Below are 14,701 nucleotides of genomic sequence, written 5' to 3' on the forward strand. Positions count from 1 at the left end.
GCATAATTTTGAATCGCTTATGCCTCAGATTACAGTCTATCCGTGCCAATGATTGTGATCAGCAATTGAAGCAGCAAGGTTTCTTTTCCCCCGTCTCCACAAACCTCACCGCAACAACGTCTCACGCCTCCTCAACAAACGTCTTCGGATCCGGGACCCCAGCATACACAACCTCAACAACACCACAAATTCCCAGTCAGGGGCGACTCAGAGAGTCTGGTTGGTGTTAGAGGTGGGAGACGTGCTTGATGGACGATGTAGTCGCCTGGGGTAAGCCAGAAGAGTGGAACTGCTTGGCCGTGATCAGACTTGTAATTATATAGTATCTGAATGTATATAGGTAGACATATTCAGCCTTTTAAAGAGCTGGTAAATAAACGAGCCATTAGATCTACCGGTATCCCCTAGTACTACACATAGTAAGTAATTCTGTAGTAGGTATACCCAGTAGTTGAGAAGGCAAGCCCGTTGTGGGGGAACAAGAGTCGTTCTTCCCAGCTTCGACCGCCACGCATACTCTTCAAAGACAAACTATCATTTACTCCAAGCCCCTGGCACAATATGGGTTCCGACAAACATACAGAGGAAACCTAGGAGCTCAATCCCAGCATTGTTGTCGGTGAGGCTCGCCAGAAACCTAACCATACCAAGTAGTTAGAAGTTCCGCACCTACACTTGTCATATTGCAAGCCCTGCTAGATTCAACAATATGTTAAGCTTAAAATTATTATTTCAGAGTTCGAGCCAATACAACTCAACATTAGATAGTGACATAGAGGATAGCACTAGCTGCTACAGCCAGGTAATACGTACAAACACCCAGTCAACACGCGGGGTGAATAGCAAAATAAAAAACACAAGGCGACATAGCTTGAATGAGGTTTAAAAAAATGCTAGACATAACTGGTCAATGCAGCGTGATGCAGCGTTTCAAGATACTGGCAGACCAAAGAACAAAAGGCGAGACAAAACGAAATAGGGAGAGCGTCAGACGTGGTCTTCCAAAATTACGTAGGTTAAGTCCAGTCCAGAGGGGAAAGGGCAAGGAAAAGAGGGATGGAAAAGGAAAATGGATATCGAAGTCTAGTTCGCTGAAGGTGCGCCACGTAACAAAATACTGAGGCTTTGCTGCGTGGATAGATGGGAAAGGCCATGCCTAGATCGCTGCATGTATCATAGTGCTTATGTGAGGAAAAAGGATTAGGATCACACTTGCAATCCTGCCAGCAGAATGAGTAAATGATAATGTATGATGAAAAAAGCCATGTGCTGCAAAGTTGGAAATCCTATGTACACGTCTGCTTTGTTTAAAAGCCGAACGGATTCGTGGGGGCTACGCCAGTTAGCTAACCAGTAGTGCTCAGGGTGGCAGGACGTGGACTTACTAGCTTGTGAAAGGTTTGCTTTCCCTGTCGGCTGTGGAACAAGCTTCTTAGGAGCATCAGGCTTGACACCAAATCGGACCGGGGGCGCTGGACCGGTCTTCTGTGCCTGTAAAGGCATAGCTGTGGGTTGCTGAGGGATGGGCGGGATCGGGGGAGGGGATGGAGAATAGGCCATGGGTCCTGAACCGTTCATACCAGTAGGTTGAGGCTGCAATGCTGGTGGGAGAATAGAGTTGATGCCAGTTTGCATTGGTTGTTGAGGAGAGGCTTGGAAACCGCCGAAACCCGTTTGTTGTGGGGCGAGGCCCTGGAAACCAGTCTGCTGTTGCTGCTGCTGTTGAATCCCGAATTGCGACTGCGGCTGGAAGCCTGTAGGCTGCGGCATAAGTCCGTTCTGAAACTGATTTGGAGCCATGAACCCAGTTTGTTGTGGCTGGAACGGCTGTTGGAATCCAGCGCCCGTCATTTGGGGACCTTGCTGAGGCAAGCCTGTCAGTTGTGGTTGTAGCTGAGGGAGACCAAAAGGTTGTTGTTGAGGCATGTTCTGAGGCGCAGAGAGCGGCCGCTGGGGCGGCGGCGGTATAAGAGAGTTTTGACCTGAGGCCTGAGGAGCTTGTGGACGTTGTCTGGGCTGTTGTGGAACCTGTGCAAGTTGTTGAAAAAATCCTGGCGAGGCCCCTGTTGGCTGCGGCTGAACAGGCACTGCCGTTGGCTGAGCTTGGATAGGCTGCGCTGCTGGGGGTGACTGAGCAGGAGCGGGGGCCGGCTGCGCAGGAGTCGGTTGAAGAGGTGCTTGAAGCAGCGATAAATCTGCCATAGCTGCAGATGGTGGCTGGCTAGTGGCAGCGGGTGCCGCTGCCGGGGGCTGTGAGCTTGCTGCGGGAGCTGACGTTTGCGTCGGAGTCTTTACTTCCCATGCATCGTCGTCGAAGCCCTTCTGGACAGGTTTTTCAGCAGCGGTAGCCGCCGGTGGAGGAGTAACAGTCTTGGCTTCTGCTGGCTTTATGCCATCCTTCTGCTCAAACACCTTCGGATCAACCACATCATTTGTCTGAACGGCGGGCGCCGGCCGACCCTTCCGAGTGTTGTTGCGCAGCGTTCCACCGGGCCCAGCAAAGAGACCTCCTGAATCCTCGCCATTGCCCATGACCTCCTCCCCACCAAAGCTGACATTGAGCGGTTTCCCCTTGCGGCCCGTCCGCCCAAACATTCCATCCAAGTACTTCATCACTCGCAAGATGTCGCCTTCTTTTAAACCCAATGTGCGCAGAGTCTCCGGGCTTATATCAGGGAGAACACCTTCATCCATCGAATCTTTCGCAAAGTTTTGTGCGTATCGTTCACATTGATGAGGACCAACACCAGCCTTGAGAAAGAAATCAAACCAATCATAGTCAGACTGTTGGAAAGTAGCGCCAGATTTCCCTTCGCTCTGCGCCTTGTCTTTAGGCGCGCGCCGAAGGTCGGACAACGGTTTGTCTTCGTCGAGCGAGATTCCGGTAACCTTTTCAACATACTCCACGTCCTCGAGGGACATTTTAGGAATTGGTACCGCAATCTTGATTCCGTTGGTCTTGTGCAGATGGATTTTCCCATCCTGCAAGCCAATGAATTGAGCCTCCACGGTGAACGCCTTGGACCGATCAATCCACGACCTCACCTTTGCCGGGTCAGGCTCTAAATGATGGTTAGAACGGTGATAAGGGAGATAAAGTGGATATACTTACTAGATCTCTGGCTACTCTTGCTGTCTCTCTTGTGATGCTACATTATATCCCGTTAGCTTCTCCTCCCAAATTGGTGGAACGACGGACATACCTGTGGGCTTCGCGGTTCAGCTGTTTCCGATACGGATTTTCGAGAGGCCTCCTTAGCCAGGCGTGCCTCTTCAAGCCTGTTCCTCTCCACGGCCGACAATCCAGATTCGACAGACGTTGCGGCCGGAGGCGCAGGCGTAACAAACCCACTGACCTCCACGTAGCTACTTGGAACTACACCCTCCTTACCGTTCTTGATGCGTCGGACCATCCACCATTCGTCGGACTTGGAGTCATCTATGATGACCACTTCATCGCCCACATCAACTGTGACCTCATCGTCACCTTGCGCCATGAATTCATAAAGGATGTTTCCTTTCTTCTGAGCGCCACCACCGCCAGCGCTGGCCTGGATAACTTCCCGCAAGCCCTCTGCACGGAAAGCTCCAGAAATCTCACCTAGCGCTGAGACGATCTCGCGCGCCGTGTCCTTGGCTCCGGCATGGAAGTCCACACTCTTGCTAGGACGGACGAGATCAATAAAGACGTGCTTTCCTTCAATTGAGTAATGCGTAAGTTTTTCGGCGGTCCACTCCTGCACATCCCCCTCATCCTCTGGTGAGATGAAGATAGTCCCTGTGGCAATGTTGATTCCTAGCGTCGTAGGCATCTTCTTCCTTTTACCCATAACCTCAACCATTTCGTTGATATTGTACATATGATATCCGGATGGAGAACGCGGTGTCAGTCCAACCCGGTTATACGGGGGCGATTCCCGGGGCCCACCATCAGCTTCTCGTACTGAAGCATGTCTGGGATTGGCAACAGGTGAGAGCTCGGGCGCGGGCGAACCAAGATGGACCGGAGAAGCCAACTGTTCTGAGGGAGGTCTTTGAGGCAGTTTGGGGGCCGGAGGTGAAGGCTCGCGGGCCACTTGGGGTTCGGACGGCCGCGGTGGTTGCGGGGGCGGGGGAATATCCCTATCCGACCCTGGAGCACCATGTTGCTCGTGAAGGATACTGGCTATTGCTGCAGCAGCGGGATTTTGGGCAGCCTCAGGGGGAGATCTTGAGACAGGCGCGCCGCCGACTTCTTCCGTTGGCGCCGCCTCCGGGCGCTGCGGAAGGCTAGGGGCTGCTGGTTCGGGGACTGGTGAAGCGACGGCGGGAGAGGTAGGTTCCGGCGATGCAAACGTCTGATCATGTGCCGCATGGTTTACAGAATCTCCAACAATCTCAATGTAATTTGACGGGGCGAATCCGAAATCTATATTGACTCCAACTAGGGTCCAGTCCGGATCCGAAGTGTCGTAAACATCCAAGCTTGCATCTTCTGAAAAAGACACCTCTTCATCTGTCTGGCGTGTATAATCATATAGCGCTTTTGCAGTGTGAATGGGTTGGGCCTGTTAGTTCGTCAGTGTTCTGTTAGCATTTGCGTTGCAGTGGCTGGGGCGTCATCGCGTCCGCCTTAACCCCTGAGAGGTGGAGAGGTTTTTTTTAGGGAGCTTCATGTAAGTCACAGGTTGCCATTGTAGATATTTCTTCACAACCTCAGACCTGAAGAGAACTCAGAATGGTGTTCTTACCTCCTCGACGTAGTTATTAGGCACTAGACCCTCGGGCTCATCTTCATCGTCCCGGTCTGCCTTCTTTTTAGCTTTCCACCAATCGTCCTCATCGCTTTTCTCGAGAATGTAAAGTAAATCGCCTTCACGCAGCTCTAATTCGCCCTGCGCTTGCGGGTGGTAGTCGTAGATGGAGGTATAGACACCGATGAAGCCCATGGTGTTCGCAGGTCAACCGGACGACGGGCCGCGTGTGCTGATCGGGAGAATAGGCTGAGGCGGAAGGAGAGCGGTCCGGCTGCTGCGGCAGCGAGAAAGAATCCGGAGTCAGGGCAAGTGCCTCCTGGTGTTGAGCCGGGAAAGGGGCGAAGGCGAGGGAAGAGGGCCGGTGGTTGATTGGGATGTAACTGGACGGTCGGGTCGTAATAGTAGGAGGCAGTCGGGGACGAGAGTCCGCGCAAGAGTCTCAGAGTGGGCTGGGCTTGGCAGCTCCCAACTCATGGATCAGACTGGAACGGAACAAATCCGGGGTACAGACTTGGGTGTTTGGGCGAAACCGCAGAGGGACGAAGAAAACGGGATGGACGGACTGTCGTGGAATTAAGTGAGAAGATGAGAGGATTGCCGATCGTTGGGGCTGAGGGAGAAACGGTATTTGTTGCTGTGGGTAAGTCGTCGTCTGCGGCCTGAAGTCACTCGGACTCGGAGGGGTTCGCAACCACACGAGCCAACTCTCACGCTGCCCGGACGCATTGATGATTGAAGCTTTGACTAGATGCAGGGAGCACGTTCTCCTGTACCTGCTGGTTGAAGTCTATTTGGATTCCACTCCACGAGTCCAGGATCTGCAATGGCCTATGCCTACCACAACGCAACCCTTGAGTACTATACATAAGTTCAACACGAGATACAAAATCGTCAATTCATATAGATAGCTTATTTACAATTCATCTTTGAAAGTTTCCTCGCTTCCATGCACGTCTCCCTCCTCTGATGGCGGTTCTTCACTACTTTCTGACCCCCGCTCATCTTTCTGCTCGTGCCCTGCTACCTTCTCTTCCTGGTGGCCGGCGTCCTGTCCCTTGTTGCCTTGTGTATTTGTATCGCCCGTCTGCTTTTTCTTGCCTAGCTCTCCCTTGTCTCCTGCACCATCTTTCCCTTCGGCCTCATCCTCATCATCATCTGTGTCAATTACTCCACGGAGAGAGGAACGCTCTCCGTGGCCTGTAACGATTTCCAGTGTCCAATCCTTGCCCTTTGCCCATTCCTCTAGTTTCTTCTTGAACGACTCGACTTTCTCGGGGTCCAGATCAAACTTCTTCAGTTCCTCCCTGGACAGAAATTGCACTTCGCCGTTCACACGTTTCGCAATCACGTCCACCTTTTCCTCGCCAATGGAAGCCACACGGCCCTTTTCGATTTGCCTGCCTTCAGTCCCGACTAACCGCTTGGCACCAACTTCAATCCCTCCAATAATCGGAAATTCTGACGTTTCGGCGGATTCAACCAGTTTTTGAGACAAGTAGTACTCGTGCAATGCTTCCCAGTCCGGGACCTCATCTGGAGTGATAATCTCACGGCACTCGATGGTGTGAATTTCCTCTTGTTCGGGTGGGAGAAAGGCAACATCGTTGCATAGGCGGGGTGTATATATAAGCATCAAATATGAGCAGGTGTGAAGTTCCTTTATCCAGGCGATACGGTCTGTCGACTGCGGGTTACAGTGAAATTGAACTTCGATCTTCCGGTCCTTTCCCGTGAGATCGCACTGGTCGCCGCTGTCGAGATGCTGGACTAGGTAGCGTGATCCTCCTCTTGTCTGTAACTCCGCCATGTCCGTGGTAGTCTTTCCCGATTTTGCATCACCTTCCCTCTCGTCCCGAGCATCTTCACGGGGGAATCTACCCAGTATGAACGAGTGGGTAGTCTGGTCCTCAATGGGTGGGTAATTAGGGATACCAGCACCAGATGGAAGCGCATGGAACTGCTTGACTTGGTTCTTGTAGCAGAATGAGTATGACCACCAACCCGAGATGTAGTAAAGGCATCTACCCTCCATTTCCCGTAGGAGTTCCAGGCCACGATCTGTTGCACGCGCAAGTTCCTTTCGCTCCTCGTCTTCATTGACCTCGGGCTTCGTTTGATTGCCATCGCCGTCTTCTACCACGGGGATCTGGCAGAGATATCGCTGATCTTCGAGAACCAACTCCTCGTAGGAGAGCTTGACATCATCTCCAGTAGACGCATCCCGTATCGGATCGTAAGTTTCGTCCTTTAACGAGGCTTGTTCGTGAGTGTCTCCCTTGTCGGCGGCCAAAGAGCCGCTATGCGGAGTTTGCTCTAAGAAGGCGCGCGCTTGAGAATCGAGAATGTAGCCATCAGGGAAATGCAGTTGGAACTACAAGTGTGCATGGTTAGTATGGAAGACAAGAGGGGGTTTGGTGATGGACTAAAATTCACCTGAGGGAATGCTAGAAGATCATCATTAATATTGAACTTTCTGTTTGCCCATGCACCAGAACTTGCACATGTTAGCACAAGCAGGGAGGCTATTAATCTCGACTGGCTGCGCATTTGGAGTGGAGTGTATGGTGTCGATATCCCCAGGGTAGCGATTTGCGCGTGAGAGCGATTTGCGCGTGAGATATGGTTAGTTTACCCACGGTGGGGAATTCCGTAGGTGACGGTGACCACCAAGTAGGAAATGACTTAATATTAGAGGAATTGAATAAATTCTAGCTATTTCTGGGAGGAAAAAGGGCAGCCAACCAAGATGCTGAATGTTGATGACAGCTGTGAGGTTGATCTTATCAGCACGTGCCACTCGTTATCTTCATCTTTCCATATCGAGATAGCGCCTCCAGGGACAATGTAATTTTGCACCAAGAGGGTCTGCAATAATGAAAATTCAAGAGAAGCTGTAAACGAGCTTATTGTGTAATGTATAATGAATTATAAAAAACAAACAAGCAGTCTTCCTCATGCTATCCAACCATGGCCCACAGTGCAGATGATTCATGCTTGCAAATGCAAAACCCCCCAGTGGAATCCCAGGCCTTGGCGCCGCTGACAGGAATCTTTGTCAGAACCTCGTTATTTCCGCTTTGGGCCACAGAACCGTAAATCGGGCTTAACTAATCGTCACTCAGCAAGATCTCGCCGCAATAATCATGGGAGAAATCGAACGGCTTAACAGCTCCGGGAGTCGGGACCCGGAAGATGGAGCTAAACTTGCAGAGGGGTAATAGAAAATGCTTATTCGAGAATTATATAAAGTGACTAAATGCCCTTGGTAGTTCTGTCGAGGGCCTTCCACTACTTTCCCACCTCTCTCAAACCAAAAGTATAAATAGCCGCATTCGAAGCCGATGAAACTGCTCTGCTCCATTTTTGTTGGCATCACAGCAATACTCTTTGCTGTTCTCAAGTTCAATCCAGATTTTAACATCCGTGTCGACTTTGACCTTCTAAAAGACTTCACGTCGCGACTACAGACTTACTACACTACGACAACTACAAAAGAACCCTTCCCACCAAGTACTCCGAGCGACCCTATCACCCTCAAAATGTCTGTGCCCCGCACAATCCGCACTGCCTTCCTTGCAATTGAGCAAGCCGAAGGTGCAGGCGCGCGCGTCCGCCGCTCAATCGGCACTGCTAAGCTCCGCAATTTCTCGCCTTTCCTCATGCTCGACCACTTCACCATTGGTAAGGGCGCCGGCTTCCCGGACCACCCCCACCGCGGCCAAGAAACGATCACCTACCTGCTCTCAGGCGGCGTCGACCATGAAGACTTTGCAGGAAACAAGGGAACTATTGGGCCCGGCGACCTGCAGTTTATGACGGCCGGCAAGGGAATCATGCACGCGGAAATGCCACACGAGAACCCCGACGGTAGTCCCAATGTCGGCATGCAGTTGTGGGTTGATCTGCCCAAGACGCTGAAGATGTGCGAGCCGCGGTACCGCGATCTGAGGGCTAGCGAGATCCCTGTTGCGAATGTCGACCAGGGCCGTGTCACCGTTAAGGTTATTTCGGGCCAGAGTCATGGTGTTGATTCCGTTCGGGATTTGGCATATACCCCGGTTTGGCTTCTTGATATGACTATTAAGCCTGGTGGCCGGATCTCACAAATGCTTCCGGTTGGGTGGAATGCATTTGCTTATACGTTATCCGGCAACACAGTGTTTGGGTCGCGAGACTCGACGCAGCTCGTGAAGCAGTTCCATAATGTTGTTTTCGACCAGGCAGGAGATTATGTCGAGGCTTCGGTGCCGGATAACGCCGAGCAGGAGTCGAGGTTCCTTCTTGTTGCTGGGCAGCCGCTGGACCAGAAGGTTGTGCAGTATGGACCATTTGTGTTGACAAGCCAGGAAGAGGTTTACCAAGCCATGCTTGATTACCAGACTGGTTCGAATGGATTCGAGAGAGTCCGTGGATGGGAGAGCGAGATTGGGAAGCGGATGGCAGGTTACTAGTCTCCGTTATTCTTATCTCGTTATTATGATTATATTGTTCATGATTGTTTGTATATAGATACTCCTTATCGTGAGCCTTTAGCTTTGGATTTTGTATAAAATGTTCACTACAGGTTATGAAGCCTTTTTCAGATCTAATGCGGGCCCTTCATTCGTAGATCATTCTTTGATTAGTAGAGAATACAAGAAATACCACATTGCAGTGCGCTATATCAGCTACAAGATAAGAAAAAATAGACTAGAGAGGGAAGATCCACTACCAATGACAAATATCCAAAATCGGAAGATGAAGCCATTTCTAGCAGTGACTCCAGACATCGTACAGCCCTGCCCTGGCAGTTGCAAACTTACCCAAGATTAGATCGGCCAACACTCGGGGCGCTTATGGTCCCCGATTGCGAACACCGTGTTTACACAGCGCCAAATGCCGGATTAATGGGGAGTTACAAGATGCGCCTATTTCGCAAAGTGTAAGTCATAGCCAAGCCATTTACGTGCATTCACGCCGGCAACATCTAGACCGGGAGTTCCGTAGGTCAAGGGTGCGAAGAACCAGAATCCCCAGATGGTAGCAACCAAAATTGTTAAGGTCGCAATCCAACCGGCAAGGACAGACTTCAAGCCCATGCGCTCTCTCGCGGTGACGAAACGCCTGATCTTCGCCTTGCCTGTCGGGTCGTCTGCAGCTACTGGTACGGTCGCTGGGACCGAAATCGGCTGGATGTTGAAAATGAATTCGATCAGCGCGCCAGTCACAAGAGCCGATGCAACATGTGCGGGCAGATAATGATGCAGGAAACGTTGGCGACCCATCAACCAGAATGGGAAATAATGCGCGGCCCAGCACAAAAACAAGAAGCCGGTGCTGTTATATAGGCGCGAACGAGAGCCAGTGCCCCAGACTAGAAAGGTTAGTGTTGCATAAACGGGGTGGCGCGAGGTATATCAACTCACTCTCTTCAACAGCATCCACTCCACGACGAAGGGAAAGCTGATCAGCGCCAATAACGCCGGCAAACACAGCAAGAAGACTGCTAGATATCCACCATCCAACTGGATTGCCGAGGAAGTAGATCTGCTCGCGAGTGTCGTTCTTGGTCCAGAAACTGACACCACGCAGAAGAAACGGCCACTGAAACGGCTCGCTGGCGTAGGGGTGGCTACTAGTCAGGGCATTGTTGTGGAAAAACATGGCTCGCTGCAGTTCAATGTACTTCCTCCAGAAGGGCATATGCTTAACCTTGCGCTCTTCCTTATTGAGCCGCGGGCTATCCTCTTCCAAGGACTCAACAGCCTCCACAAACCAGATGTTGCTGCCCTGAAGAACGTTCTTATTGCCGTTAATTTCGGCTTGCTTGAAAGCCCAGTCAGGCAAGGGTGATGTGTGAGTCCACATAGCGACCTTGGTTGGCACATGGACCAATTTAAATTGGCTGGAAAGTGTCCGGAATTCCTGTTTGGATTTGCCATGTTCAACCTTGATTTCGAACAGCGTGTCGTTATGTCTCTTGTCATCCGCGAGCTCATGAGAAACTGTGGTGAACTCTTGGTTCGTAGGGTAATAAGGCGATGCGACGTCGTGAGTGAGGAGAATGGTATCGGTAGCCACGTGGCGAAGTTGGACAACATCGCCATTACGTACCTTCTTGCTATTCTCGTCACTTGTATCCAACGGAACAGTGGGGATGATTTGCCAGTGGTTGTTAGTATCATTGTAAGGGTACCCGGTTACTTGCTGGCCCTGGCTGGAGATACGTCCATCGTCGTAACGCAATGGGTACGTGTCCGGGTGGCTGTGTAAGAAGACCTTCGTATCCTTGTGTCGCATGGAAATCGTGTCAAAGTATTCGATACTAACAGATTGCGCGGACATGGCATTGTCACTCAGCGTTTCCTGGAAAGCAGGTGTCATGAAATCATCACCAGGGCCAGAGTGTGTCAGGATGGCGAAGTGAACCTGGAACCAGAACAGATAGAAAAAGAATGGAATAACGATGAGGGAGACGAAGCGGGCTGCAAAGTGCTTGCTCCATTCGATCATGCTAAGAGCGCCGCCGGGTCGTCGGATGTCCAGCAAGTTCCACAGGTCAACCAATACAGCCGCACCGATGGTGACAAAAGTGAAGACACCGACGTACTTGGTGGAGATAACGCAGCTTAGTGAGACGCCGGTCAGGAGAAGCCACTTCCACCATTTCCGTCCGAACGCCTCATGGCGCAGCTTGTAGAACCGAACGTAGCACAGGATGCTCAGAGCCATCGTGATGACTAGAGTGGAATCCAGCAAGATAAGTCGGTCTTCACCAATGTGAGCATTGTCAAACAGGACAAGCCCCGAAGCTAGGACACAGGCCGGAAGCGAGTATCCAGACTCCCACATAATCAGAAACACCACGGGGATTGTGAGAGCGCCGAGAATGGCGGGCATGGCGCGGAGGGCAACATAGGGAACCTTGTTATCAATGTACGATTCGCCAATGTTTTCAAACAGATAGTGGCCGTCATAGCCCACCAACCACCCGGTGAATGCGAGCAGGAGTTTGGCGAACGGGGGGTGAACGTCGAAAAAGTAGGTCCGTCGTAGATAGTAGGAAGCGAACTAATGGGCAGGCGAGCGCGTCAGCTACACATCCCTCTCCTCTGAAAGTGCATGGTTCTCTAAATACCTTTCCAAAATGCACCTCGTCAAAAACAACTTGGTCGGGGTAGGAAATCTTGTAGAATCGAGTGATGAAAGCCAGGACGGTCAGAATGGTAATGGCCAGCCGATAGTCCCATTCTGACGAGCGAGGCGGAGCTGCTCTCAATTGAGAGGACGAAGGAGCGAAAGAACGGTCAACGGGCGCCGGAGAGTCCTCTTTCTTGCCGCCTCTCTTCCGAAGAGAGGGCGAGGAAGACATAATCACCAAGCCAAAACAACAGGGATCAAGGAAAGTACGAATAGAACTGCGAGCGCAAGAAGTTAGCAATGGCGGAGGACAGCGCGAATGTCTCCGGGCAGGACAAGCTCACAGTTCACAATATAAGCTACAAAATGGTTCAAGAAATCGGCATAGTCGAGTTGGCAATGGTCTGGATTGCGTGTCTTCATCGCGGACCCGGAACGGAACAAGTAAAGGCCATTCACACCTCTGGGCCAAACATATGAGCTTCAAGTGAATTTGCACACTACGTAATTCCCGAAACTCAGGGGCTTAGTGACTACTAGGTTACCACTTTTTCAAACAAGGCTCGAATTTGTATGTTTCATGTTTCAATTCATCTGGAAATAATAGGCTCTACCTGGACTATGCCAATTGCAAATTGATGACAGAATATGAAAGCTACGTCCAAGAGATGCCGGATATCCAAATACAGCTCAATGCTCCAAACGCTCCAGTAATGCGGGGTTACGATAGTACCAATCTGAAAGGCTCACAAGTATGCAGTAACAAATCGTGTCTTGGGAGGTGTGCTCCAAATCAATCATCGTCGGACAAATTCAGGAGATCCAGCTCTGTCTGAACCAACGATTGAAAGTCAGCTCGAGATACCCCGGTCGCTTTAGCAAGGCGGAATAAGCTCTTGATGTTTGAACTAATGTGCTGCTTCACGCCTATTTCGTACGTCGACTGGCTTTCTGCTTCTTGCTCAAGTTTTGACACCGAGTTCGAAGACGACGCAGATTCCGGTCGGGGATGGTTCAGCGGCATTCCGTTTGTCTGGCTCGTATGTTCGTAAGACGCCGATTCCCCATTCCCCGTGTTCCGGTTGGCAAGCTCCGCCAGTATATCTCCGCCAAGCGAAGTTGGCCCAAGCTCCGGGTGCTCTTCGTCTGGGTCATGGCTGTCCATGGCGGGTTGCACATCCGCATATCGGGAAAAGTAAGAAGACTCTGACGGGCCCGGGCCTTGTTGTTGCAGCGCAGACGTTAATGGAGCTGGGGGTGCATTCTTCGCTGAGGGTGTGCGTCCGGGCGTAGCATCGTATCGAGCCCAGTAGTCATCGTCATCGTCCTCCTCTTCCTGAGGCGGTGCGGCCCTTTCATTGTTCTCCGCTGCCTTTAAAGCATCTTCCACCAGCTTTTCCTTCTCGCGCGCATTTGCGTCTCCGACAGAAATGGACCAGGCATTGTCATCTTCTCCCAACCCCTCGTGAGGAAGCACTTCCACAACCCGCCAACCTGGTTCTGCCTCCTTCGGGCACCATAGATACACGACCTTCAGCTCATAATCTGTCACAAGCACACGAGATTGGAGAGTCTCCTCATCCACCCGTCTGTAGGTCACCGGGATATCGTCGGGCAGGTCGATCTCCCCCGACACTGGGTGAGGCTCAAAGTTTGCGCCATCGACCAACGACTGAAGTCGCTCTGCCTTTTCAGAGTCCCAGCATAGTAGACGAAGCCATGATTCTGTTGGCGACGCACTCACCGAACTAAGGATCTGGACTCTCTGGCGCAGGATTGGTGCAAGCAGCGGAAGTAGAGCTGGTGGGGGTTGCGGGGAGACAAAGGCCGTTGGAAGGCAGGCGAGTAGCGGAGGTAGTAAAGTGCGAGGGTCAGGAGGGGGAATAAATTCAACCATTATAACGGGCTTCGATATGGTTGCTGTTGTACGGACAGACCGCGTTGGTTTAAATATTGTCTGGTGGTCAGATGATAGATAAGCCGTGCAGGAATTGCTTCAGGACTGTCGATGGCGGTGAGTCTGCCAGCGAAAAGCAGATGAAGAGGATAAGTAGCAAGCAACCCCGACGAAAGTGGTCAAGGCAAAGACGAGAGAGGCCCCATGATTCGAGACAGGGCGCTGTGGCACCGACTTATGCGGAGATCTGGAACTCACAAGGTTGTCTGTCTGTCACTCCCTTCGTCCGAAGAAAGGCGGGCGCGGGCGAGAGGCTGCGGGGTCGAGATCCAGGTCCACTCCATCGAGAGCATCGGCAAATGATGCCCCGGACTTGAACTGGAAGCTTTTCCGAGATGTGAGCTTTGAATAGTCAGGGTGTCGAAAATGAGATGCTAAGACCAAGTTGCATGTGTCGATATCCCAGGTGCGAAGCCAAGAATGCACTTCAGCCCAATCAGGTACTACTACTTGACTACAGCAAATAAGCTTCACAATTGATTATCCAATGGGTATCATCATCATATCTGGAGTCGTTATTCATAAATTCATCATTGCAATGCAGCTTCCTTGAGCCTTTGCTTGCGTCGTTTGCGGAGGACAAATGCAAAGACAGCGAGCACCACCAGAATAACAACCAAGCTCCCCAGGCCAGCGACCAAGCCGATGAACAATGACTTATGGCTGTCTATCCATGTCGAATTGCTACTATCATACTGCGACAAAGAGCAGGATCCTTCATCCTTCCACTGGCAAGTCGTTGAATCGCAGCAGCGCGCCTCAGACTCGTCGCATGAGTCCCCTCCGCAGTCGCACGCCTCGCCAGCCTCAACAATCCCATTCCCGCATTGGCCGTCTGGGAGGTTCACTTTGTCCCCCAGCTCCTCTGCGTCCTTCTGCGTAACGAGGC

At 51.5% G+C, this 14,701-nt stretch overlaps 5 protein-coding genes across 5 annotated transcripts; 1 reads left to right on the forward strand and 4 right to left on the reverse strand.

The window, feature by feature from the left end:
* Nucleotides 1-1,214: 1,214 nt before the first annotated feature.
* On the reverse strand, nt 1,215-5,288 carry ASPSYDRAFT_698354 (cytoskeletal protein-binding protein SLA1). The gene is made up of 5 exons (XM_040850488.1): nt 4,731-5,288; nt 3,204-4,547; nt 3,113-3,149; nt 1,386-3,062; nt 1,215-1,333 (listed from the first exon to the last, which is right to left on the reverse strand). Exons 1-5 carry the CDS (start codon nt 4,926-4,928, stop codon nt 1,308-1,310), a joined length of 3,282 nt encoding a protein of 1,093 aa, XP_040706974.1. The 5' UTR covers nt 4,929-5,288; the 3' UTR covers nt 1,215-1,307.
* Nucleotides 5,289-5,649: 361 nt separating this feature from the next.
* ASPSYDRAFT_145261 (PRKCSH domain-containing protein) lies at nt 5,650-7,283 on the reverse strand (the record flags this gene model as incomplete). The annotated part of the gene is made up of 2 exons (XM_040841508.1): nt 5,650-7,107; nt 7,170-7,283. The coding sequence occupies 2 exons, from the start codon at nt 7,281-7,283 to the stop codon at nt 5,650-5,652; spliced, it is 1,572 nt and encodes a 523-aa protein (XP_040706975.1).
* A 992-nt stretch (nt 7,284-8,275) lies between these two features.
* ASPSYDRAFT_145844 (pirin family protein) lies at nt 8,276-9,187 on the forward strand (the record flags this gene model as incomplete). Its single annotated transcript, XM_040841566.1, has 1 exon — nt 8,276-9,187. One exon carries the CDS (start codon nt 8,276-8,278, stop codon nt 9,185-9,187), a length of 912 nt encoding a protein of 303 aa, XP_040706976.1.
* A 456-nt stretch (nt 9,188-9,643) lies between these two features.
* On the reverse strand, nt 9,644-12,087 carry pmt4 (dolichyl-phosphate-mannose-protein mannosyltransferase; the record flags this gene model as incomplete). Its single annotated transcript, XM_040841378.1, has 3 exons — nt 9,644-10,089; nt 10,142-11,786; nt 11,854-12,087. The coding sequence occupies 3 exons, from the start codon at nt 12,085-12,087 to the stop codon at nt 9,644-9,646; spliced, it is 2,325 nt and encodes a 774-aa protein (XP_040706977.1).
* Nucleotides 12,088-12,648: 561 nt separating this feature from the next.
* ASPSYDRAFT_142926 (uncharacterized protein) lies at nt 12,649-13,752 on the reverse strand (the record flags this gene model as incomplete). Its single annotated transcript, XM_040841287.1, has 1 exon — nt 12,649-13,752. The coding sequence occupies one exon, from the start codon at nt 13,750-13,752 to the stop codon at nt 12,649-12,651; it is 1,104 nt and encodes a 367-aa protein (XP_040706978.1).
* Nucleotides 13,753-14,701: the final 949 nt, after the last annotated feature.

This window comes from Aspergillus sydowii (assembly GCF_001890705.1).
Source record: "Aspergillus sydowii CBS 593.65 unplaced genomic scaffold ASPSYscaffold_2, whole genome shotgun sequence".
Taxonomy (NCBI): domain Eukaryota; kingdom Fungi; phylum Ascomycota; class Eurotiomycetes; order Eurotiales; family Aspergillaceae; genus Aspergillus; species Aspergillus sydowii.